Consider the following 23,963-nt stretch of genomic DNA (forward strand, 5'->3'; position numbering starts at 1 on the left):
AAACAGCTCAACTTGTAGAAGTTAATAAGTAGAAAGAGTGAATATAAAGTATTGGCAGAAATAATAATTACTGCAAATTTCTTAAAACCGTAATATTTACCATTTCTTACATATATCAGTAGCGTACAAAAAATATATATATAGAAATAAGAACACTTTTTATATTATTTTCCCTTGTTGGCCTACAGGATGCTTGTAAGAAAATACATGCCCTTCCTAGTCAATGTACAGTTGAGTACCACCATTTGTGGCAGATGCCGCCACGTGGATTCGACTCCTCCGATGACCAGCATAATCAAGGAACTCGCATATGGAGGGCCGGCCCGTGGATCCTGACAAATTGAACAATTTAAAGAGGGCTTTGTGGGTTTATTGTCGATGAACTAAGTAGCTCTGTGCGCCGGTGATACAAGAGCTTGGGAGGCTTAATGATATGCACAGATGCCTGGTGCTGCCGCCTTGAAGTAAACCAAAATGATGTTCGAAAAAACATATAAATATTAAAGGTCTGAACGAATGGATACACTGGAATTTTTTAGGTTCTGGAACATTTCGTGTTTTTTGTTATTTATCACGTTTGAGAGGTGATCTTGCAAATTTTCAGCGGACTTTTTTAAAGAAATTGTCACTTTGGCAGCTTCCTTTCGAAAAGGTATATATTCATTTTTTAATATCTGCTTGTTGAGGTGAGTTCTTATCATTTCATTACTTTTTTCTATATATTCTTTGAACTCCCTGCCACTAAACTTATTTTCGTTTAAGAACCTAAACCGTTGAAGACATAGTCCTTGATGCTTTTCGAATTTGAGCTTAAAGGATTCTAGTTTCTGAATGCCAATGTGCAACTGATCACCTAACTTCTGGATTCTGCAATAGTCATTCCGTGCCATTTGTTTGGCCAGACTTGATGATTTTGTGACGGATTGCATCTGAGTCAGTTGCTGCTCTAGTTTATGGCTCGCAATCTTTATCTGAAGAATATCAGGGTGAATTTTCGCCGAATTCGTTAAAAATATTTGATCACCCTGGCAGAGATCTATGTTTGGGCATTCCAGTATATTGGTACCAAGTTGATAATTAAGTCGACCAATGCGCCGCTTTAAGCGAAATACTTCCTCGTAAATATCCTCAAGTTCCAAATTGCTCTTCTCGTGTGATTCTTCCAGCACTTCCTCACTGGCACAGGTATCTTGGGATTGGAAATCACTCTGCTTCTCGCAATGGAACACTTTTTTTGGGCCAGCCTGTTTGAATGCGAATTTTAAGTTCTTTGATTGTGCCACTTTCCTATCATTCTGTTGAGAGTCTAGCATTTCACTTATTCCTACTGCCTTGCATGATAAAAATTTTGGTCCACCGATTGCACTATTGGAAATGAATTCATCTTGATCCATTGAAATTAACCAATATCCAATTAACGGAGAACGTCAGAACGGAAACGAACTGGATCCACAACGAGCACTTGTAGTATTTCCCTGTGATCTAACAGAAATCTCAATGAAGACTTAAATAAGAGAACGCATATGTATATCGACCCGTAATTTGGTACGCTGAATTATGTACTTATATGTTTTATTGTATATTATTATTAAGTTATAATGTGTTTAGTCAATTTCTAAAGCTGCCATTAATTTGTAGTTCGAGTAAACATGCACTGAGGAAAAAGAACACCAGTTATGTGCCTTATCCAATTGCTAGTCATCACTTGGTAAACGCTGAAATAAATTATAAAACAAGATAACACAATTTTTAGTAAAAGGGTCAAAAAAACGTTTTCAACAATTAAGAACACGTTTTTTTGACCAAATACAAATAAACCAAGAGAGAATGCTATAGTCGAGTTCCCGTCTATCTAATACCCGTTATGTACAAGACTAAAAAAAAGGGTAAAAATATCAAAACATTTTTCAAAAGTGTGGGCGTGGCAGTTTTTGGCGGATTGTGGGCGTTAGAGTGGGCGCGGCAAAAAGATTTTTGTCAAATCGAGAGGAATTTACAAAACCAACAACATTTGGGAAGAAATATCAAAACATTTTTCAAAAGTGTGGGCGTGGCAGTTCTGTGCGGCTTGTGGGCGTGGGAAAAAATTTACAAAACTAATAAAAAAATGAAAAAATATTAAAACATTTTTGAGTGGGCGTGGCAACATGAATCGACAAACTTCTGCGTCTGTCTCTGGAGTCTGCATGCCTAATCTCAACTCAACTCATCATATGGATGGACAGACAGCAGACATGGCCCGATCGACTCGGCTTTTAATAATATGATCTTTATATGGACGAAAACGCCACCTCCTGCCTTTTACATACCTTTCAACGAATCTAAAATACTCTTTTACTGTACGAGTAACAGGTATAATTATGAGAAAAGTTCAGACGTAGTGTACTCTCAATGGGAAAGCTCACATTATTGGATAGATTTCGTGAAAGGCATTGAATGACAGCGGAAAATGAAGTAAAATCTAATTAAAACCCTTTGCTAAATCACAATTGTTAGGGTAAACTCACGCACACCTGCTCACAAAACTCACGAGCACAAAAACACTAACACAGACAGATGGACAGACACCGGCGATTTCCCATACGCAAACAAACAGAGGACACCCAATCCGATGCTGAGCCCGAGGGGGGCGGACCTGGCAGGTGAAAAACAGACGTCAGCTGTCCAACTACCCGAATGCAGAATCTGGCGAAAACAGAGCAAAAGTTTTGACCAGACAAAAAAAGGCAAGGGGAACTGTTCTCGGCTTTGGAAGCCTCCACTATTTAGTGGTGGCAAAAGGGACCTATGACTGATCTTATTGGGCTACAGAATGGTATAATATTGCAGCCCTTGAAACAAAAAGAAACAAAACTGTAAACGTAGAACAAGACATGGATATCACCAATCAATCAATATGCTCAGAAAAACCATGGTAAATCCAGTACATTTTTTTTTAAATTGATCAATCTCACGTATGAAATTTTGTGCATCGGTAGCCATCAGTTAAATGTTTTAATAGTAATTGCAGTTAACAGAACAAATTCTTTATGCTTATTAGAGTAATTTATTCGACATTTCATAATTTGATTGTAAGTAATGGTAGCTCAGTTTTTATTTTGAGGCTTTTTGATGTGTAGTTAGTTGTTTAACCTTTTTATACGATTCCTGGTTAGAGCTGTGGCATCTCTAATTTGAATCTAGATAATGCCATGGGGTGTGGGGGTTGATAACCTCCAGGAACAAATAAAACGCGCTGTTGCACACGAAAAATAACAAGCTACGTTGGTCAATTCATCGAATGTCGGTCAGGGCTGCCACCGGTTAGAAAGTGGACTGGGCAGTAGGCAGAGGCAAGCCGGGGACCAGAGCCCGGAGCACGGAGCACGGAGCATGGAGCGCGGAGCACGGAGCACGGAAGAGGGTCGGAGCACCTGGCAGGAGGTCCATGCAAGCGGCGACATAAAAGTTCGCACCCAGGCATTTGGCCATCATTGTCCAGCCGAGCCGGTGGGCCCGACATGCTGTGTTTGAATTAAAAGAAATTAGTTTACTTATGCCAATGCTCCCTGCTCCCTGCTTCCTGGGCTACGCCATTGAGTTATCGGCCAGGCAGGACCCGGCGCCGGTATCAGGAGCCAACTCGGACGAATTGCACTTATTATGGAAGGTTTCCCTTCCAATTTGAGTGTGTGCTTGTCCTAGGGTTCCTGGAATTTTAGTAAAAAAGAAACATTTTGCGTGTTGCTCTTCTGATGTCGTTTAACCATTACGTGGCAAGAATTTGCCATTTTCATTTAAATGCTGCTCTTGGCAGCGAGCCAACTCTGAATGTTTAGCGACTGTTATGCATTTAATACCAGCAGCGTATACTTCCTACGGAATGTGCTGAAATTATGAGTGGACTTAGGTCTAAAAATTTACAAAACTATTATAAAAGTGCAACGAAAGGGGCGGAATATTAAAGACTTCTTACAATCTTTTAAACACTGAATCAATTTACCTTTTAAACTTCACGTAAGAGCCGCATGTTTTCATTTAATTAAAGTTCTTGGCCATTATAAAAGCAGGGCCTAAAAACTTAGAATTCGCGCTTTAGTTTTCATTCTTAAGTTTGGAAAACTGCAGAGGCGCCATCACCAATGACGAACCAGATTATGCGCATGCTGGTGTCATCGAAATTGATAGTGGAAATATGTGTGCTGAATGGGATATTTAAGCGCGCCTATCAAATACGAGCACAATAAATCTTCGTCACGGGCCCAAATTGACATTTTACAGCCAAAAACCAGAAACCAAAGCCACGCAGAGGACAAAGTAAGTTCCACTAGTCCGTGTTCCAGCTGCTTTTTTGCTCCTGCGGCTGCCGCTGTTTCGAAAGCCACTGATATTGTTGTCAACAATGATGGCCCAAAGCACCAGCCACATGTGTGGGAGCCACAGCTCGTCCCTCCTCAAAGAGTCCTCGCACATTGATGGCAAAGCCAAACCTTTATTGCCACAGCTCCGTGGAGCAACAGGACCAACAGCGAAAATTTAATATCTGGCTGGGGCGTGGCTCCATTGGAGCTGGTCCGTTGCCGCTGACGATCAGAACTCATCGCATTATCCCTTGGTCTGGTGGCGGTTACTCGCTTAAAATAATTGCACACTGCACCGCCAATGAGTTCGTCCGCTTGTATGAATGCAGGCAAATTAATATTCACATTTCTCAACCGAAAGGGGTGTACAGTAATAAAACTCCACACAAAAATGTTGAAACGTGCATATACAATTTTCAGAAAAAAAATGTGTTCTTTTTTTTTCAGTGTCTCTTTGGAGTCATCTGTCAGTACCCTAATGCAAAAAGCATGATATCGCCGGCCAGCTGTCAACACAACAAGCCAATTTCCGCAAAAGCACCAGTTTTGAGGAAAAAATAATCTATCAGAAGTATTAAATAGCTTAAATGTAAATCTGGTTTGTTCTGAAAAATTATAAGCTCTTTAAACACAAAACTAGGCTAATGATATCGTAACAAACTCAATGGCTGTTGATAACTATGCTATGCCAAACATGATATCCTTTTTTTACATTATAAATACTAGGTTTATGCTATTAGATGTCACATCTCACTGTATATATGCTTTTATTTTATTTGAGCTAATAGGGACGCCTGATGGATAGACATAGGTCACCATTTAAGTACAAACTCTGGGAATTATGCTAATATCCATTAAATTATCTTAAGAATTTAACCAAAAAAGTTAACAACGTAAAACAAGAGACAATCGAGTTCCCCGACTATCAGATACCCGATACTCAGCTAGTGGAATTTTTCATGTTTTTCCCAAGAATTAAATAAAAAAATATTTAAAAATGCTTCAAAAGTGTGGGCGTGTTAGTTTTAAACGGTTTCTGGGTGTTAGAGGTGGCGTGGGCTCAATCTTAATTTTCTAGCTTTAATACTTCCTCAGATCTCGCCGTTCATACGCACGTACAGATCTAAGGGCCAGATCGACTCCGCTATTGATCCTGATCAAGAATATATATACTTTATATGGTTTGAAACGCTTTCTTCAGCCTGTTACATACTTTTCAACGAATGGAGTATAGCCTATTAGCGCTTATTATTATTTATTTGCAGTCATCAAACGTAATGATGTTGAGTAATTTTCACCGCAGCCAGGGCACAATTCTATCAAATAAACTTTTGTCTACTTCGTGTTACGTTAAAGAAAGACGTTGCAACATAAACTAAACAGATTTACCAGAGGGATTAACACCTTTCCACGCATTTTGCCTACATTTACATTCTGCCTAGATTCAAAGCCAACTTTCGAGCATTGAAGGATTCTGTAATGGTACCATCATTTCACCGCTGGAAGGCCTTTCAACGCTGGAACTGGACACATGTGTTTTCGTAAAGCTAAGAGTAATTTCGTATTGTCGTAGCGTATGCCGTACCTACATTCTTACAAGAACATTTCAAATGAATATAAAGATTAGGGGGTGACTGAAAAGAAAACAGCAAGATATATATCTAAACCTTGAAATTAACCGGAATTGAAATACTAGAGAGCCCGTTACGAAAGGACATTTTTTTTTATTTTTATTTTTCCTTAACGCGACCCCGTATGGCCTAGCATTCTTATTCAAAAATATTTCTAACCTTATGCATAGTTCGTTTAATAGAAACCTTAACATTTAACCATAAATATTAAGATAAGACATTACAAAATGAATTAAATGAAATACTTTTAGATCTAAGGAAATGTAATGAATGGAAATTTCGATAGTAGTTTAAGTAAATGAAGGAGATTTTTTTTAGTTTTCTTAATTTGTTTTGAGTAAGCGCTCAATGAAGATGCATAAATGAATACTAATACTACATCTTATTTGTTCGGCCATCCAGCCTCTTTTGTAAATAAATTTATTATATGAACTTGACCTGAGTTGACATGGTAGCTTAAATAAAATCGGAAGTCTCTATAAAGAATCTTCGAAGATGCTATCGTGAAGATTATGGTCGGGTTGGGTAGAGAAAGCGAGGTTCAAATTCCACCAAAGACCTTGCTACCGTTTAGTCTTGCTGTCGTCTGTAACATTTTTCTTTTTTTTCACTTGGCGAGTTCCGTTTTATTTTTTTCATTTTTCTTCTTTTAGTATGGAATGTACAAGCCTAGTAACTTTTAGTTTCCGTAGGAATCCTAACAATTAAGTATGTGTGGATCGTTATGAAAGGCAATCCGACCCACCCCATCGCCGAAAGAGCTAAGGCACCAGAGGATTCCGCCCGCCATTATTCATAATCGAGTAGAAGAGTGAGAGCACGAATCACCAGTGTTTGGGTACTGTTATACCCCTCGGCTTCTCATGCTTAAGTCAACCATTACAATTCGTAAATCAAAATGCATAAGTAGTGCATGGCATAAACACTGGAATAGTATTAGGATTCTCCACGAGTTTCAAACGTAGACTGTTAAATCGTAATATTGTAGTCATCATTAATCTTTAACTCATTGTATAATCATGTCACCAGAGACTCAAAATATTTAAATCAATCAGAATCCTGAAAAAAGCTTGTCAAGAAACATGGCTTTAGTGAACATACTGATAGTAATAGCTCTGTCTTTGGTATAACTAAATATTCGATAACCTCAAATCTGTTCTGATCTATTCGCCTGTATTCCAGTTAGTGGTGGTTAAAGCTGATCTTAAGGAAGACCACCTAGGAGAACATAATCGGTTAAGAGAGAATCATGGAAGTCCGCCCCTCGAGTTGGACGACGAACTCACACAGGGATGCGAAGCATATGCTAAAGTATGTCGTTGGGCAATAACATTGTTAAGTTTTCACACTTTCAATACCCTCGAACAGGTGCTAGCTGCTAAGGAACAGCTAGAGCATTCAAGTAGTGCCGGTCAATATGGTGAAAACTTGTGCATGAGGTCAGAAAAACCTCTGAAATGTGTTCAAGACTGGTACGACGAAATCAAGGATTACGACTTTGAAAAAGGACAGTTTGGCATGGGAACCGGCCATTTCACCGCCCTCGTTTGGAAGAATACGAAAAAAATGGGTTTTGGTCAAGCTACGGACAAAAGAGGTTACTACTGGGTGGTAGCAAGATATTATCCACCAGGGAATGTGAACGGTCAGTTCAAAGAAAATGTTCTCCCTCCGATCAATGGGTAAGCAAATTCATTAGTCTGTAGTTATACTGTCAGTGTGGAAATTTTTCCTTTGCACTTTCACCAGCTGAGTAACGGGTATCTAATAGTCGGGAAACTCGACTATAGCGTTCTCAATTGTTTTTTGTTCTTTAATTTTATTCCATTGCAGGGGTGGCGATGGTCAAAAAGGCAATTTTAACATGGTTCAAGTTAACACCATTCTCATCTTTATCATGCTTTGGGTTTGCGGCCACTACACAAATTAAGGTCCATATCACTTTGGAATTCTTTTGCCACACTGCTTGTAAATTTTTAGTTCACCAATTCAAAAATCACATAATTATGTACCCAATAATAAATTTTGGCTTTTGAAGCTAAAGTGAGGAAGTTTAGTGCTTCTGTAAAAGCAATATCGTTAGTTCTGTAAAACGCTTTTATCTAGCTGCTGCAATAATTGTAATTAGATAGGTATAAATACAGCACACGATATTTTATGTTTCGACAAAACGATATCCAAATTAGAGAAGGGTTGCCCTGCTACTGAGAGGTAATACCATTTAAAAGAAATTTTTAAATTTACCAATTATTTTGAATTACAAAATACAAGTTTTATTAAATTGTATTAAACATAATATTTTTCTATTTTACTATCTATAAAAATCCGATCTGAAACGAAGCAGCACTAGTGGGCTTGCGAGTATGTTGGGTTAATTTGAATTCGTGCGATAAGGATATTCACTTTTTCAGCAAGTGCGGGTTGTTTTGGCCTTTTTTTGTCGTATTCATTATTATCTTTTTCGGCAATCAGCATCAGCCAAAGTGAATTCCCCATTGACTATGCCGGTGTCAACAAAGCGGCGGGAATGATTTGGCTCTTAATACCCTTTTACTACTACGGCACTCCACTCCTGAGTAGTTTTAGATTGTTTAACAAATATTTATATAATTATTTAAACTAGTCTAGATTTTAGGAATATTATCAAATTATTTTACCACTAACACAAAGGTTCCGACTTATCTACTGGGTATCTCTAGTTCGGTGCAATCAACTAGAGCTCTATTTTATTTCAGGCTATATTCCCTACATGTCTGTTCCCAAGTTGAAGTCGATGTCTGGGGCCCAGTAGCTGCCGGGAGCGCATTAAATCCTTAAGCACTCATTATTATTCAATCAGATATGGAGTCGAATGTCTTTTTGTGTGGTTCTTACTTAGCCTCGCTTCCTGGGTGGCTGCGTCCCGAGTGTGGGCTGGGCCCACTTAATGACATTCAAATTGCTTCCATCTCTGGTCGGTTTCAATTGGAACACCTTTCACAAAAATTAATGGAATTATAGATCACAGCGTCTGGGGATGTATGCTCCCCAGATATATCTTTGACGTCTGGTTGAGTTTTAATAGTAATGAAAACAAATTCTAAACGGATTTGAAAGTGTGATATTTGCACTCTTCTTTAAGAAAGTAATGCCAGCCATTTGGAATATGGTTTTTATTATGCATACCTTAAGTGTGTTTGTTTTTAAGGGCCTAATAACTATATTCCATTGGTCCTTTATTTCGGGCACTTATAAAGTGTTCCCCCTTGTCACTTCATTGTGGCTTGGTTTCGACGAATAGCCGAGTTTATCAACTATTTACAACTTGAACTTGGTCGTAAAATTTATGTGCATCGTAAAGCCGAAAGTTTGAGCAACGCACTGAGAAAATGTTGTGAAATCAAATTTACACACAAACCGTCCCTAATGACCTAGCCCTCAGACAGACCGGAAACGCAGAGGCGCCGCTCCGGAAAAGGACGAAGCCAAGTCGCGGGACGTTGTGTCTCGTTGGCAGGACTTCATTCGCGGCCTGAAAATTATTTCATTTCGCCCTCGCTTAATTATCTGCATGGTGCCTGGTGCTTAAATTATAATGGCGCTGACCTAATTGAGTAATAATTAAAATTAAGTGCATGCTAAATTGTTATTAATTATAAAGCGCACGCAAAGATGCCACCAACTTTCATCAATAGCGTGCTGAGGGATACTTTAAGGGCAAGGTCTAGTTTGTTGCAAGTGACACAAATCGGGGAAATGCAGGCTGAATCATCTATGGTCCATCTAGACCATTTACAATATCCTATTTTTAATCAAATAAAACTGCCGGCCAAAAGTTAATTTCATTTTCGCGACGAGTAATAACTTTGGCCAAAAATTAAATGTGGTACTGGTAACTAATGCAATCACACCCCCTATTCAGATTGAGGGACTGCAGTAGTTGCAGTGACATTTCAATATAATTTATTGTCAATGGGAGTGGATAAAACGTCGCATGTAGCCGGAACATGGAAACATCGAACAACAAATAGACTGGCTGGTGGCAAAACAAAAGCAAGGGGACACCCAGGAAAGAGCGTTATTCATCGTTAAAGCAACTGAAGGCTAGAGCGATGACGACAGCGGCGGACGTCGAGATGGATGTACGGGGCGTGGGGCGTATGCGCAATGCGATATGCAACAAATTGCTAAACAAATCAAATTTATTGCCAGAACTGCGCGCACAGTAGCATTTGCAGTACGTCTGTAAAGCGTCGCCGAGATAGCAGAAATTAATATGGGTCCGCGCCCGCGCCCTGCCCCTCGTTTGGCTATCAGCGTTGCTATAACTTCATTTGGAACCGCATTGGACCAGTGGTGCATTGTGCTTGGTGCTCGGTCCTTTGGTAGCCATTGGGTTTGCCCAGCTCCTGATTCATTCTTTTGGGTAAACTGCATTTTTGCAGGCGCAGACTGCATGCATAACAACATGGCGGTCGCTCTGACCGGAAGTCCGACTTGTGCGGCGTTAAATTTATGCCAGAATGCGGCTTTACCTCGCTGCAGTTGCAGCTCCAGCTGCAGATCCTTTTCATCCTGAAGCTGCCGTTTCCCCACATGGGTACAATGGGTTAAATGAGATGGAGACGCCATTTACCATTTTTCCCTTTTTAGCGTTGCCTGTTCAAGTCAACTTTATAAGAATATTTATTCCATATACAAACTGCCGTTTACCTCTAATAGTATATAAATATAGATCAGTAAATATTGTTATTGTTATATTGTGAACAATGATAAACAAAAAAAATTCCAAAGCAGTTAAATGCCTATAAAATACCCATTTTCGTGCTGAAAGAAGTGCAACGAGGGCGATGGAGAAATATGACAGCAGTTCACATGGATGAGCCATCTGGCGGCGGCTACATAATTGGTCATATCTTTCTAATGATTCGTCCGATTTGAACAACGTACTTGTTAATGAAATAGCCATACAATAGCCACTTTAAAATGTAATTTACGAAATTTTTAAAAAGCTAAGAATTTGTTATTATTAAAGACTCCGACTTTTGACAGAGTTCTGCCCATTGTCGTCGCTCAGGCTGTTATCCTTGCTGTTGATTTTTATTTTCTCAATTAGGAAGCTGTTTTCATTATTGTTGTGCGCTGCGTACAGTTAAACAAACTAAACATGGGGCAAACACGGCCACGCCCACTGGTGGATGGCGGGGGCTTCAGACACTTATTCATCAGGCGGAAGTTTGGCTGCGTCTCCCATTGTTGTTGTTGCCTAGCAGACTTGTTAGTTGTTCGTGGGTGTTTGCCGCCTCATGCAAATTGCATAAGTAACGAAAGCCTGGGAAAAAAACGAGCAAGAAGAGCAGAAAAAGATGGGCAAGGCGAAAAAGCAGAAAGTAAAAAGTAAAAACCGACAAGGAAAATAGAGGCAAACAAAGTTGCTTTCGCCAAACTCCCCCGCACACTCGTATATATTTTTTGAATTTATATTTAACTGTATTACAAGGCAGTGGGTCCCACGGCCCATCCACACGCCCATTTACATTCCCATCCAAAACCAGCCAACGGAATCGGAAGTTATAGTTATGCCGCTCGCGCGGACGCATTCTGCAAATATATTTTTGCCGGGAACAACAGCAACAAAAGTTTATTTAAAACTTTTGCGGTTAAGCTTGTTACTTGCCAGCTACTTTTGCAAACGCCCTTCGCCCCGAAATGCTAACTCGTTTAGCTCAAGAGTTCCGCCCTAGAAAATATTCGAGCTGCACTTTTCCACAGCTTCCAGTTTTCACAGTGGGCGCCATAAACATTTTCAAGCAGCACGTGTAGCCCGTCGGTGGTCATAAAAATTATACAGACTTCGGCTTTGACTTCGCCATTAATGCCAAGAGGTGTCCGACCCCGGGCGTTCCTCAATCTCGTCTTAATCAGCTGGCGGATTAACCAACTTTATGCAGCTGCTCAAATTTTCAGCATTCTATTTGCCACCCTTGTAGTGGCACCATAAACATTTTTAATTTCATTTGCCTGCCGCAAAGAACCGGTCCAGAGCTAGCAGGAAGAATCCGGAGGCGGAAGATTCGGGAACGAAATAGCAAGGAGCAGTGGCCAGTGCAGGATGCTGCTGGCATATCGATGACGCCCACCGCTTCCCCGGAAATAGGGGATTCTCCTGCAGAAAGGCCAGCAGTCCACCCCGACAGACCGGTCCAATAAAAGTGTCGAAGGCTGCCTGACAAAGCGCCGGCCTGCTTTGTATTTATGATGAGCCATCCGTGCCAAAGTCCCTCGTCGTGCCAGTCCCGTGCCTCCTGCGGGTCACAAAGTTCCTTCCTGTGCGAGTCCCCTCCTGCGAACGGAAACTGGCTTGCACTTCTAATCGGAGATGACGTGAAGAACGTATGGCTATTGATGGTTAAAGTCCATCTGCGTATATCAGTTAAATTTAACATTAGACTCAATAACAATTTGTGCAGAAATCAGGAGTAGTTTAAAGGTATTGGAGGTGCGATCCCTTTACTTCAATTAGGATTACTTCTTGATGAAGTTCATTTGTGTAAAGGTAATCAAAAGATATACAAATTCAGTTAAATGTACACATAGTACTCTTTCATAACATGTCTTTGAAAAGGACACCGGTTCCTTTCCTATTGGTTAAGGAAGCTTCCTTTCGTATTCGCCACTTCGCATCACTGATGTCCAAAGCATGTCCTGCAGTTAGAGTTCGTGCGGGTCACAGTGGGATGCCTGCCATGCGAATTGGGAACAGAGGAGTTCCTGCATCGCCATTGATGGAATTCCAATAAATCCTCCTCTCAGCTGGCTCCTCTTTTCCCCGAGTGTGTGTGTGTGTTTCAACCGCAGCAGAAGCAGCAGCTCTTAGTGCCATATTTTTGTTGGGCATTTGAATTTTGAGCTCTGTGGGCTGGTGTCTCCTCGCCCGTCTCCATGGGAAATAAATTATGGCTTAATTTAATTTGAGGTGCCTGCCCGGTCACCGCCTGCAACTGTGGTGAAATCTGTCTGTGGTTGCTGGATTTATATGCATGTGAGTGCGGAGGCCTTAGATTAGTTGCCAATTCGCTTCAGTCCCTCTGTGATGCATGGCAAGAACGATTTCCAAAAAAAGAGCATTTCCTTTTGTCAAGGGACGCAAGGCAATCTGAGTCTTGGGAGTGAATGGTTAGCAAGGTTCGGAAAACCAGGGATTGGTTTTTTTATTTTATTTTTTTATGTTATATTATGTTATTTAATTGGATTATTTAACTTCATATTTTTAATTTTGCCTCCTGAAATTGATGTTTGCAAAACAGACTTCTTGGCCACACGAAACAGCTTGATCGTAAGTAAGCCCGTATGGCTACAGCTTTCGAAAATAAAAGGCACCCATTAGAGATTTTTCCTTTCTGCAATTTGAATTGCTTTAAGAAGTACAATAGTATGCTCATACATTCGAATTCACAATTTAATTTTCTTGTCTCTCCAAGCAATGTTTTCTGTAGAATATTGGTATTTGAATTGTTCTTGTTCACGCTTAAGTGCCTAAAGCCACCTTGGCGATTCGATTGCCAGCCTCGTCAACAGTTGTCCTGAGGGCAGTGGACATGGCTCTTTTTCTGGCAACTTCGACAACGGCGTATTCCCCGACGATCTCCACCAAACGGGTCAGAGCATTGGTTAGTGAACAGGAGTTATGATTTTCGATAACAGAAGACGCAAGGATATACCTCTTCAGGGCGGTGGCCAACATCTTTGACAATTTTAGGAGGAGAAGGAAACATTGAAATATAGGTGTACACTCTATTATTCCAAGCCATTGGTAAATACATTAGTAAATATATACTTTTAAATATTGTTTTGTGATTTTAGCGAAATACATTGGGATTATTAGCAAAAGTACTCACCCTCATGTAATCGGGATCGATGCCATTCTTCAGATGTGTGGGAAGGTTCTCATCCAGGGCCAAGCGAAAGGCTAGATTGCAGTCCAGCGTTTGGACCAGCTTTGACATCAGCTTCATCATTGCCATGGAGTGCCCATGCAGCTTACTTAGGTTTATCTTTCCATCTTTCCTGAAAAAGTTTATGAGATCCTCGTGCCTTGTGAGGAAGCTAAGTGGCTCAAATGAGATGTGAGCGCAGGTACGTGTGTTAATTCAAGAAGTTTAGGATACCTGTAGAAATTATCCTTGCCAAATCGGCGCTGGAAAGGCTCAATGAAACGCCATGCATTCCGCAAGGATGCCTTCTCCACCATTGTGAACTCATTTTCGTCAGGTCTGTAGCTTACATCTCGATCGGGCAGCGGTTTTGGATAAACCGGAAGATTCGCACGGCGGAGCTGATCGTTGTCACTTCCCTCAGACTGATTGGTTTGGCTGATGCGGCTTATTTGGCTTAGCTTGCTGACTTGGCTCATTTTCTTAGATTTTGCTGTGGGTAACTTTTATTTAGTTTCTACATATGGACTTGGGCTTTTTAGACTAAAACTGATAATAGTAAGAATGCTTACTGCGAGCAAGATATGGAATTGAACTTTAAATTGAAAATATTATCAGTGCAAAACATAAATTTAGCCTCTAAAAAGTATCGACTAACTATTAAAACCAAATTAGTTATTCAAATAAAAGTGTCACATTTTCCTGGACTTTCAATGTGAAGTTTCAATTTGATTCATGAACAGTCTAAAGTCTCCAAGTTTCTTCAGTGTGTTTTAACTCTCTTTTGTTGGAAGGAAATAATTAATGGTGCTTGTTTAAAAATACGCAAGCATAGCAGCAAAGTAATTCGAAAATAAAGATATGAAAGCGAAAGTTGGAAGTTGAGCAGCGGCAGCAACAAACAAACAAGCAAACAACGCATCAACGCAAACAGCATGAAAAACGCGTGGGGGAAAAAACTTTTTCGGACGAAATTTTCTCATTAAGCGCAATGCAGTTTGCCACTCCCTACGCCGCCTACCCCCTTCACGTCCCCTTAGTCCTGCTGGCTAACCGGAAATGCATCAGTGTCAGTTTCGCTGGCTGCGCAATTTCGTTAAGAAGTGCGCAAAGTTGTTAAATTTTACGATTTAATTGCGAAACTATTAAAAATTACGTCGCCTTTCGCTGGGCGCGAGTTGCAGTCGCTGTCGTCGTTGGAGTTGCTGCTGCAGTTGCAGATGTTGCCGTCGCTGCCGTGGCTGCCACAAGCAGCAATGCCGCAAAGTTTTAAGTATCAAAATGGAGCTTAATGGTGCCCCATATTTACACAGAAAAAAAGAAAACAGTAGCAGAATTTGTTGAGTTAGGGATCATTTTCATTTAATAACTTTCTAAAAGGTAATTACCATTTCTTATTGAATAACTAGTTAAACGTTCAAAATGTACCCAATTTATTCAAGGCGTGCTTTTTGGCGTAATTTATTTTTTTACGGATACATTTGTTAGAAATGTTTTCAGTGCATTTGAACAGTCACACCCAGGGCCGCGTATCTTCTTGGGCACATTGGCAAAATATGCTGCCTACCCCATTTTCAGCAGCCGCCCCACTTTCCGTCAATTTTTCCGCACTTTGTGACCCTCGTAAATATAATTTGTGCAAAGAGTTTATTAAAGTTGCAATTGATAGGGGGAAGTACTTGGAACCCCTGCCAGTGGTTCGCGTAGTAAAATGACAAAATGAAATGGTAAAATTAATGTGCAGCGTAATCAACGCTCGCCTGCTAGCAGGAACATGATGAATAAGTTAAAATCTCTGGGCCAACGGCCCAGATAAATTAACTTAATTACTCCAAACCGACAGCGAGGTTGGCGAACGCCATTCCCATCAGAACTCACAACTCACCCGCACTTGCAAAGGTGAAAACTTCACATGGCACTTAAGGAAAGGGAGCCCTACAAATTATTTAATCAGAATATTCTGTATATTTGTTGAATTTTCATACTAATTTAATTGCAGGCGTATTTGAATTTGAATTCAAGTTGCTTGAGAGCGAAAGTTTGCCTTTGGTTTCTGATCTACTGGGCAGATTGTACCATGGAATCCGTTTCAATTACTCAAATTCGGACACAGTATACTCGAACTCTTATAATGTTAGTCGAACCATGAATAAATTATTTAATCGTTATAACTTAATTCGGGGAATATCGTAGAGATTCGTGTGGAAATGGAAATGAAGAGTACCTGTATTTAAGTAAAACTTCAATTTTTTTACGAAAAAATAGGTTGAACTCTGACTTAGTTAAATTTCCTTTATTGTGTAACACAACTTCGATAAAATACAACACACAACGATGAAATAACATTATTCATCTTTCCAGCCAAACACACTGATACTGGCCTCTTAATTGGCTTATACTCATGTTCATTTGAAATATTTCGATAGATTGCAATTGATATAAAAACCTCGACTGCGGTTAATTTGTATGGCATGGTAGATAAACAATAATTACGCACATTTGAACACACGCAAATTAACTTGAGCGCACACCCATATAACCTACTGGATGTCCAAGTGTTTGAATGGCTATATGGTCGGTTGGCAGGATGGTTGGTTGGTCTGCTGGTCTGTTCTGGTCATTACAGATTTATCGCAACATAATGTAGGTGTGCACGATTTATGCCCAGTTTGCTGAGAGCGACAACAGTAACGATGCCAACAAATCACAGTCGGCAGTAACAACAATAATGATGATATGGCACGGGCACCAAGAAGCGCAGCAGCCGGAGGAGCAGCAGCAGCAAACACAACAAATGCCCCCGACATGAGTAGCCAACAATGCCCAACCGGAGGCGATGTGCATGTGGGGGTGCTGATTGCCACCTATTCAGCTACACGCAGAATAAATGATTACTTTTCTGTACTTAACAAAGTCGATATGTTGATCATGTTTACGGAAAAAACACTCGACAGAAGCCGGCATTTTGTTTAGCGTTTAAACATGTTGTTCACATAGGCATACATATTACCAAAGCCGGTTGTAACGCTGATCTGAGTGTAAATTGGCGAAGTTTAGCTTCAGAAGCTATCAGCTCGAACTTCGCCCAAATCCTGCCTTTTGAGTGAAGTGCAGAATATTCGGGGAACGTGGGTGTTGGGATCAGCTCTTTGCGTAAGCGGAAACGCCCCAAAAATCTTGCCCTAATGATCCGGCCCTTATTTAATTAATTGTTGATAACAGCTTCATCCCCAGCGGAAATGCGTCATGGTTGCGCCATGGTTGCCAGCCAGTCCTTTACTGGTGGTTGCGGTGGCTCAAATGTGAGCCCAATTCCCTTCGGCGCTAATTTAAATCCAGCCCATTCACGACTGGGTGGGAGGCGCGGCTCCAAATCGATCTCACAGCTATTAACGCTGAACATTACTGAGATTTTTGTTTGCCCGATTTCTCGGCAATTTCACGCCACATGCGATTCAATATGGCCTTACCGACCCCGCAACCATCCGTATTCACATGCCACACAATGGATAATTAAAATGCTGGGCTGCAGCGTCGACGGGGATGCCCGTTTAACTCGATGTGACGACCTGGAGACGCAGGACTGGTCTGGGTGTCCGAGTGTCATTACAATGCTATTATCAGTTACAATAAAAACGGCCACAACTCAAAAATTTAATTGAAGCCCACGCACGGGGGCGTAATTGTTAACTTTCATTACGTAATATCCGTAACTGGGCCCGGACCACGAACACGGATCCGAATCCGGATCCAGTGGCCTTGGCCTCTTGGGGGACTATGGGGTAAAGTGGCGGCAAAAAGCTGAAAAATTGCAATGCTTTCATTACGCATCCCATTGCATATTTTTGTCGGTATTCCCGGTGCTCTTTATCTCCGCACTTTGCCCCCGCACTCCCACTGGCCGGCAACTGGCAATTACGCCAGCACGCATATATCAATTAATTACTTTTATGATTCCATAAAACCAATTCGAGGCATTGGGTTATGCTCCCACCCGCTTGACCCAGCCAAAGTAATGGGCGATCCACGAATGGAATCGTGGGTCGATAAATTGGACAAAGTAAAAGTCAGCCAGGTGCAAATGGATTAAACAAAAGAATTCCGGAGAGGCGTCGAGTCAAGAACTCCACAAAAATTTTATTAAAACAAGAGAGTATGCTATAGTTGAGTACCCGACTATCTGATACCCGTTACTCAGCTAGTGGAAGTGCGAAGGAGAAATTTTAACATTAACAGTTTTTGGTGTTTTTTGGCGTTTACAAGACTAACAAATATGTGAAAAAATATCAAAACATTTTTCAAAGTGTGAGCGTGGAAGCTTTGGGCGATTTTAGGGCGCTAGAGTGGGCGTGGCAAAAAGTTTTTCTGTAGATCGATAGAAATTTACATTACTAACAAAAAAATAAAAATATCTGAAAACATTTTACAAAAGTGTGGGCGATTTGTGGGCGTTAGAGTGGGCGTGGCAAAATGAATCGACAAACTCTATGTCTCTGGAGTCTGTATGCTTAATCTCAACTTTCTAGCTTTTATAGTTCCTGAGATCTCAGCGTTCATACGGACGGACATGGCCAGATCGCCTCGGCTATCGTTCCTGATCAAGAATTTATATACTTTCACTCTACGAGTAACGGATATAATTAATGAATGACAGACCCAATAAAGTGCAAGCAAGATTTTTTTTAATTTCTTTGGCCTCTTTATAAATCAAGAATACTTCTTAGGCTTGGAAGCACATCATCTTCCTCCTACATCCAAGAATCTAGAATACCGTTTTGTTTGTTGAATTGATATGCAAAATCACTCCCTGAAACTCCCAACCTCACAATTCGAATTTCACCTACATTTCTTAAACATACTTTTAACAGCGTCCCATACTGCTGCGAAATGTTATGGATCCAGATATAAAAGTTCATTGCATGAATATGTATAATGCAAGTAGCGGGCTTTCACTTCTGACACGGTCAAAGGAACTCTCATTTTAATGTATTCCCTCGCACGAGTATCGTTTGTCTCCACTTTCGTTTTCTTCATGGAAATTATCCAAACGGGCTGAAAATATTCCCCACTGCAATCGGCAAAGAGGAGTAAGTGGAGCCCTAAATTTCGAAGCACTTTCCCCAACTTCTGGGATTTTAATGCAATTACACTGCCTTTTCACAGCTAACAGCTGTTAGGTTTTGTCTCGAAAAATGTGGCCCATTGGCCCATTGATGCCTTGCCATTTGATATGTAGTTTTATTTGGTCAAACACAATAAGCTAACAACATTTTTTGTTAATTGAATTCAAATAACTGACTTTCGAGTGCTTATGGTAATTGACAATTTCATTTGAACATTTTCAAAGAAATTCAATTACTATTGGATTTACACCTAAGATGTGTTGATGTTGCGTGTTGTGCGACGTTGTGTTCTGTTTTCTTTGAGTTGATATTTGTAATTATTTTTGGAATTCATCATAGCAAAGTGTTCAATCTCTGCACTGTTTGCAATTCCCCCGGCAATGCGCAATCGAAATTTAATTAAAATGTAAGCGCTGAGAGTCCAGAGCTTTGACTGAATATTGCAAACGCTTCAATAATAATTACGGCAAATCAAGATATATAATAATATCGTAGTGAGCAAATCCGTATTTAATTTGACAGGCTTTTTGGTTTTCGGCGCTGAAAAATATCCAATTAAGAGAATTGGTGTGTCTATGTTTCTGTTGCAGAAAGAATCCCAACTCCTAGACCAACGCCCTTCCATATGTTATATGTTCCCGATTCCCGATGGTTTCCCTGCTCCTCCTGCCCAGTAATGAACGTCTCGGAATAAATAAATATATAAGTTCTTCAAGATTATAAATTTTATGCAGTTGTAAACAATTTCAGACATGCGACCGCAGGCTGGGTGGGTATCTCATGCGAGTCGGGGATGGGAGCACGGCTATTCCATGGAAAAAGAGGCGGATGTGCCACAGTTGCATAAAATTGCATACGGAAAACTGAACCACCACAACTTCTGGGCCAACGTCGATGGCTGCGACGTCGTTGTGGCTGCGGAAGAGTGGAGCAGCTGCGGAGAGGGTGGTGCAAGGCCGAGTGGGCGGTGGTGGTGGTGGTATTGGTGGTGGTGGGTGGACCCGTGGGTAGCGGGGGACTGCATCCTTTCTTGGCGGACATTTCGGTTGCGAGGCACGTTTTAAAGGCTTGATTTATGCGCACTAACTTGGATTTTACAGCACCCCTCTCGCAATGTCCCCTCCGCCAGCGAACTCGTCTCATCTGCGGCGGCTGCCACTGTTCTGTGTGTTCCTTTATTTTTTGTGTCGCATGGAAAGGATTATTTAGAGTCAGCGGCGGCTTGCGAGAGTCTGAACGATAAGGGCGCAGGATGAACGACAATGGCGGGGACAGCGACTTTGGGATGCGAATGGGAAGGCGATAAGGACGAGGATGGCCGTCTGATGATGGTAAAAGCGCTGCGATCATCGCAGCAAGACAAGTTTGAGGGATGAAAAATGGAAATGGCGCTGAGGTCCCGGGTGGAAACGAATACAAGCCACAAACACCCAAGTTCAAAATCAGAGGAAATGGAACCCCATGGTCAGAAAATGAATTGCTAGAAATTTATAATAAAAGTGTTGTATTTCGGAATTCGACACTGTAGTGGTGCAACGTACATTTTGACTACTTTTTAAACATCTCGTTGGAAATCTGTTCAATTTAAAACCTATCAAGCTCCATGTAGGAGTTATAAACGTTGTTCCAAAAGTATTCTTAGTTATTTAAAAGAAATCGGAACTAGGTATCCTACCCCAGCCCACTGTGCAATTTTAGAACAGAAGCCAAAAATGTGTGTGTACTGCATCGCCGCTCTCCACCCTAAAATATCAGCCACTTTCGCCGCAGATAAAGCTGTCCAGCCAACCGAACGGCTAACCTAGATGGGCTCTTTCACGACGACCCTGCCAAATCCCAAATGCGACTGGGGAGACGTCATAAAGTGCACCTCGACGACAACAGTAACGCAGCAGGCGAAAGCACAGAGATTTAAGAGTCAGTGCGTTGTGCTTATAAATTTTACCATTTAATGTGCATCTCGGCTGCATTTGCTTCGATAAATAATTCCGGAAACATTCCTTGGCCGTTGGCATCCGGAAAGTGTGTGTGGAAGCCAAATGCCAAATGAACATCCGTTTTGCTCTGCTAGATTTCACCATTGTTAGCAGCAATTTCATCAGCTCTTGAGAGGATGAGCACGTTCCGGGGAAGCTGCTAACCAAATTCCGAGCAGAGTCAGAGTTGCATAAAAATAAGTAACCGCACGATAGCAGTTTTTTCACTTTAAAAATAGTTCTAGCTTTTTATTGATTGCATTTCTTTTTAAGAGCCAGTTTTAGGTATAATCTTTATAATCGTTTAGATTGGCTTCGTTCAAGAGCCAACCTGTTTCCTACATTTCTTCTCATTAGTGAATCTCTTCAGTGTTAATCAGGATCATCAGGATCTCTTCTCATCAGTGTTAATACATTTATTACTAAGGGCTGTTGAGGGCTTAGAATCAAATGCCAATAATTAAAGGGATTTCCTAAAATTTTTGTAGTGTAATTTTTAAGCGTTTTTCACAGGTACATTCCATACATAAATATTAAAACAGTTTTATTTGATAATATGTTTTAATATAGTAGTTTATTATTTGCTGTTAGCAATGTCCTTAAAAAATTGTAAATGTTCGATTACCCAACTTTTCTGTGGTATTCCATTTTTGGAATTTATGGCAAAACTAACAAGCTGAAATAGCTCAATGCTCAGATGAACCTGTCCAGTCCTCGCTGCCCTAAAGGTAAATTTCACTTTCGGAAAACGCCCCAGGGCATTTGTCCGCATCTTACTCGGACACTTCCTCTGCGCAAAATATGAAAATTAATTAAAACTTTCGCAAGACACGCACTCGGTGAAAAGAAGGAAAAACGAAACAAACAAACAAACGGACAAAGCTAAAAGACACCAACAGAGTAGGAGTAAAAGAGGCGAAAATTATGATGACCATGATGAAGCTAAAGGTGAGGAAGTGGCCGGGGCAGGAGGCGCATTCAGGACCTCTGATTTTGGACTGGGGAGCATCCACTAGGGTCAGCGCGTGCGGCAGACGTTGCTGCTATTAATCCATCCAAACTCAAACACACGCACAGAAATTCCCGGACGGACACAAGTTCATAACGCGAATATAAAAACGCTGCAGGATATCGCTACAACAGACAATTTCCGGGCAACTTAAACTTGAAGACGTCCCCCAGATCCTTTGCCCACGCATCCGGTTTTGTTTGCCAAGTTTCTGCTTGGATGAGCCTCAATGCTCTCGTTCAGAGCCAGAGCCAGAGCCAGTCGGAACCGGCTCTATCCACGGGCAGCAGCCCGGCTGTATAAATAGTATATAGCTGCTGCCAATGGACGCCGATGAATTCCCGGCCAAGTTGGGTGCACCAAAAAAGAAAAAGCGGGTGGTGAAAAATTAAATTATTTAACCGTCGCCGGATGTCCATTGGGCACAAGACAGGGGCTCAAAGGAATCTGTCGCAGATGTTTGCGATGTTGTCCCCCGAAAAAACATCTCAAGTGGGCAACTTCCCGGAATAAAGTCGAACCAAGGAAAATTGCAAGGCCAGCCTAATTTCCGGTCATAGATAGGATCGAACAATCCACTAGAGATCCGGCGCGGATCTTAATGCTGCGCATGTTTCTGTAACTAGATCAGGCTAACCTCATACTCGACCAACTTAAATTAAATATACATGATTATAGCTGCCCATATTCTGGTTAGTAATAGTAAAGTGTAACAATGGAATTACACTTCAGGTAGTAACCTATGCTGTCTAGAGGAGAGTAAAATAAGAAATCGCAAGGACTTTTCGGCGGCAACAGATTGTTAGGTCGTTTAACGCCAAAGGTGTGGGGTCACATTCTCCAGGCGAACATATATGTATGTCCATGTGCCATATCCAAATCCAGCTCATGGGTGGCTAGGAAAACACAGATGGGACACACACTTTGCCTGGCAGCCACTGGGTTTTCGCATTTATGGTATTTAGCAGCCTGCGCACAGTGCTGCGGAATAACACCATAACGGATGAAACGGATGAATGGATTCATTAAATATTGTTGGTTAAATCTCCTAGATATTTTCAGATGAAATTCATTTAATTGAGTAGATTTAACATCCCCATAAGCCAGGAGTTCTTTGACTACCTTACAGGGGTGTTACACATTTTCCTTTCAAATAGAAAGATCCAACAGACACATTCGTATACGTTTCTTACAGTTTTCGTTTTATTTGTAATCCACACACTCGAGTAACCCAAAAAGTATGCTACGAAACTGCAACATTCGTCGATGTTATCAACTAAAAGTGGTTTATGCTTTGTTTGCGTAACATACTCGCATCCACAGAGTCAGACCGCATTCAGAAATTCCTCCCAAGCACATTTCAAAGCAATTCTCTGCAAGTTTCGTAAACTTCACTGCGGAAGATGAGGAGCAGTGTGGCCAAAGAACAGGTAACTATTAAATAGCCTGTCATCCCACACATACATGACAAAGTTGTGTGCATAAGCGGCTGGACATGCATGCGTGTCCATGTGTGTGCGTGTGGGTGTGTGTGTGCTATTCTTTCAATGGGGCAGGAGTGCAATAAAGAAATGACAACGGCACAAGTACAGTAAAAGCTCTTTGTATGCAAATGCAAGTCATGTTGGATCTGGATCCACTTACAGGTCCCCCGCACCACAACCCAACCCACCTATTACCCCATTTTGGCCACCCTTTTCGATGCAGTTCTATGCTGATTTTTTCCCGCCACTCGAGCACTCGAAAAGGCGAGCCAGACCACTCCACCTGGATGACCACAGAAAATAAATGAAATCTTCTTTATTATTTGCCTGAAGCCTACGGGTGAGGGCTCTCCTGGTTCCAGGCCCTTTGTATGTTGCTGTTGTTTGTTTGTTGATTTTCACAATTTATTGTTATTCGCTATATTTATAGCTTGGCTTCAATTTTCCCGCTTAAAAGGCAATGTAGTGAGAAGTGAGCACAATGAAA

General features: G+C 41.1%; 3 protein-coding genes across 3 annotated transcripts; 1 reads left to right on the plus strand and 2 right to left on the minus strand.

The window, feature by feature from the left end:
* Positions 1-93: 93 nt before the first annotated feature.
* LOC122621247 lies at positions 94-1,384 on the minus strand. The gene is given in 2 exon segments (XM_043799059.1): positions 94-1,343; positions 1,346-1,384. Coding segments are annotated over 2 exon segments (882 nt in total). The 3' UTR covers positions 94-500.
* Positions 1,385-6,965: 5,581 nt separating this feature from the next.
* Positions 6,966-8,045, plus strand: LOC122621473 (Golgi-associated plant pathogenesis-related protein 1). Its single transcript, XM_043799331.1, has 4 exons — positions 6,966-7,095; positions 7,154-7,282; positions 7,340-7,653; positions 7,805-8,045. The coding sequence occupies exons 1-4, from the start codon at positions 7,054-7,056 to the stop codon at positions 7,899-7,901; spliced, it is 582 nt and encodes a 193-aa protein (XP_043655266.1). The 5' UTR covers positions 6,966-7,053; the 3' UTR covers positions 7,902-8,045.
* A 5,288-nt stretch (positions 8,046-13,333) lies between these two features.
* Positions 13,334-14,455, minus strand: LOC122620731. Its single transcript, XM_043798330.1, has 3 exons — positions 14,119-14,455; positions 13,849-14,056; positions 13,334-13,694 (listed from the first exon to the last, which is right to left on the minus strand). The coding sequence occupies exons 1-3, from the start codon at positions 14,361-14,363 to the stop codon at positions 13,479-13,481; spliced, it is 669 nt and encodes a 222-aa protein (XP_043654265.1). The 5' UTR covers positions 14,364-14,455; the 3' UTR covers positions 13,334-13,478.
* Positions 14,456-23,963: the final 9,508 nt, after the last annotated feature.

This window comes from Drosophila teissieri, chromosome 3R (genome assembly GCF_016746235.2).
Source record: "Drosophila teissieri strain GT53w chromosome 3R, Prin_Dtei_1.1, whole genome shotgun sequence".
Lineage (NCBI taxonomy): Eukaryota > Metazoa > Arthropoda > Insecta > Diptera > Drosophilidae > Drosophila > Drosophila teissieri.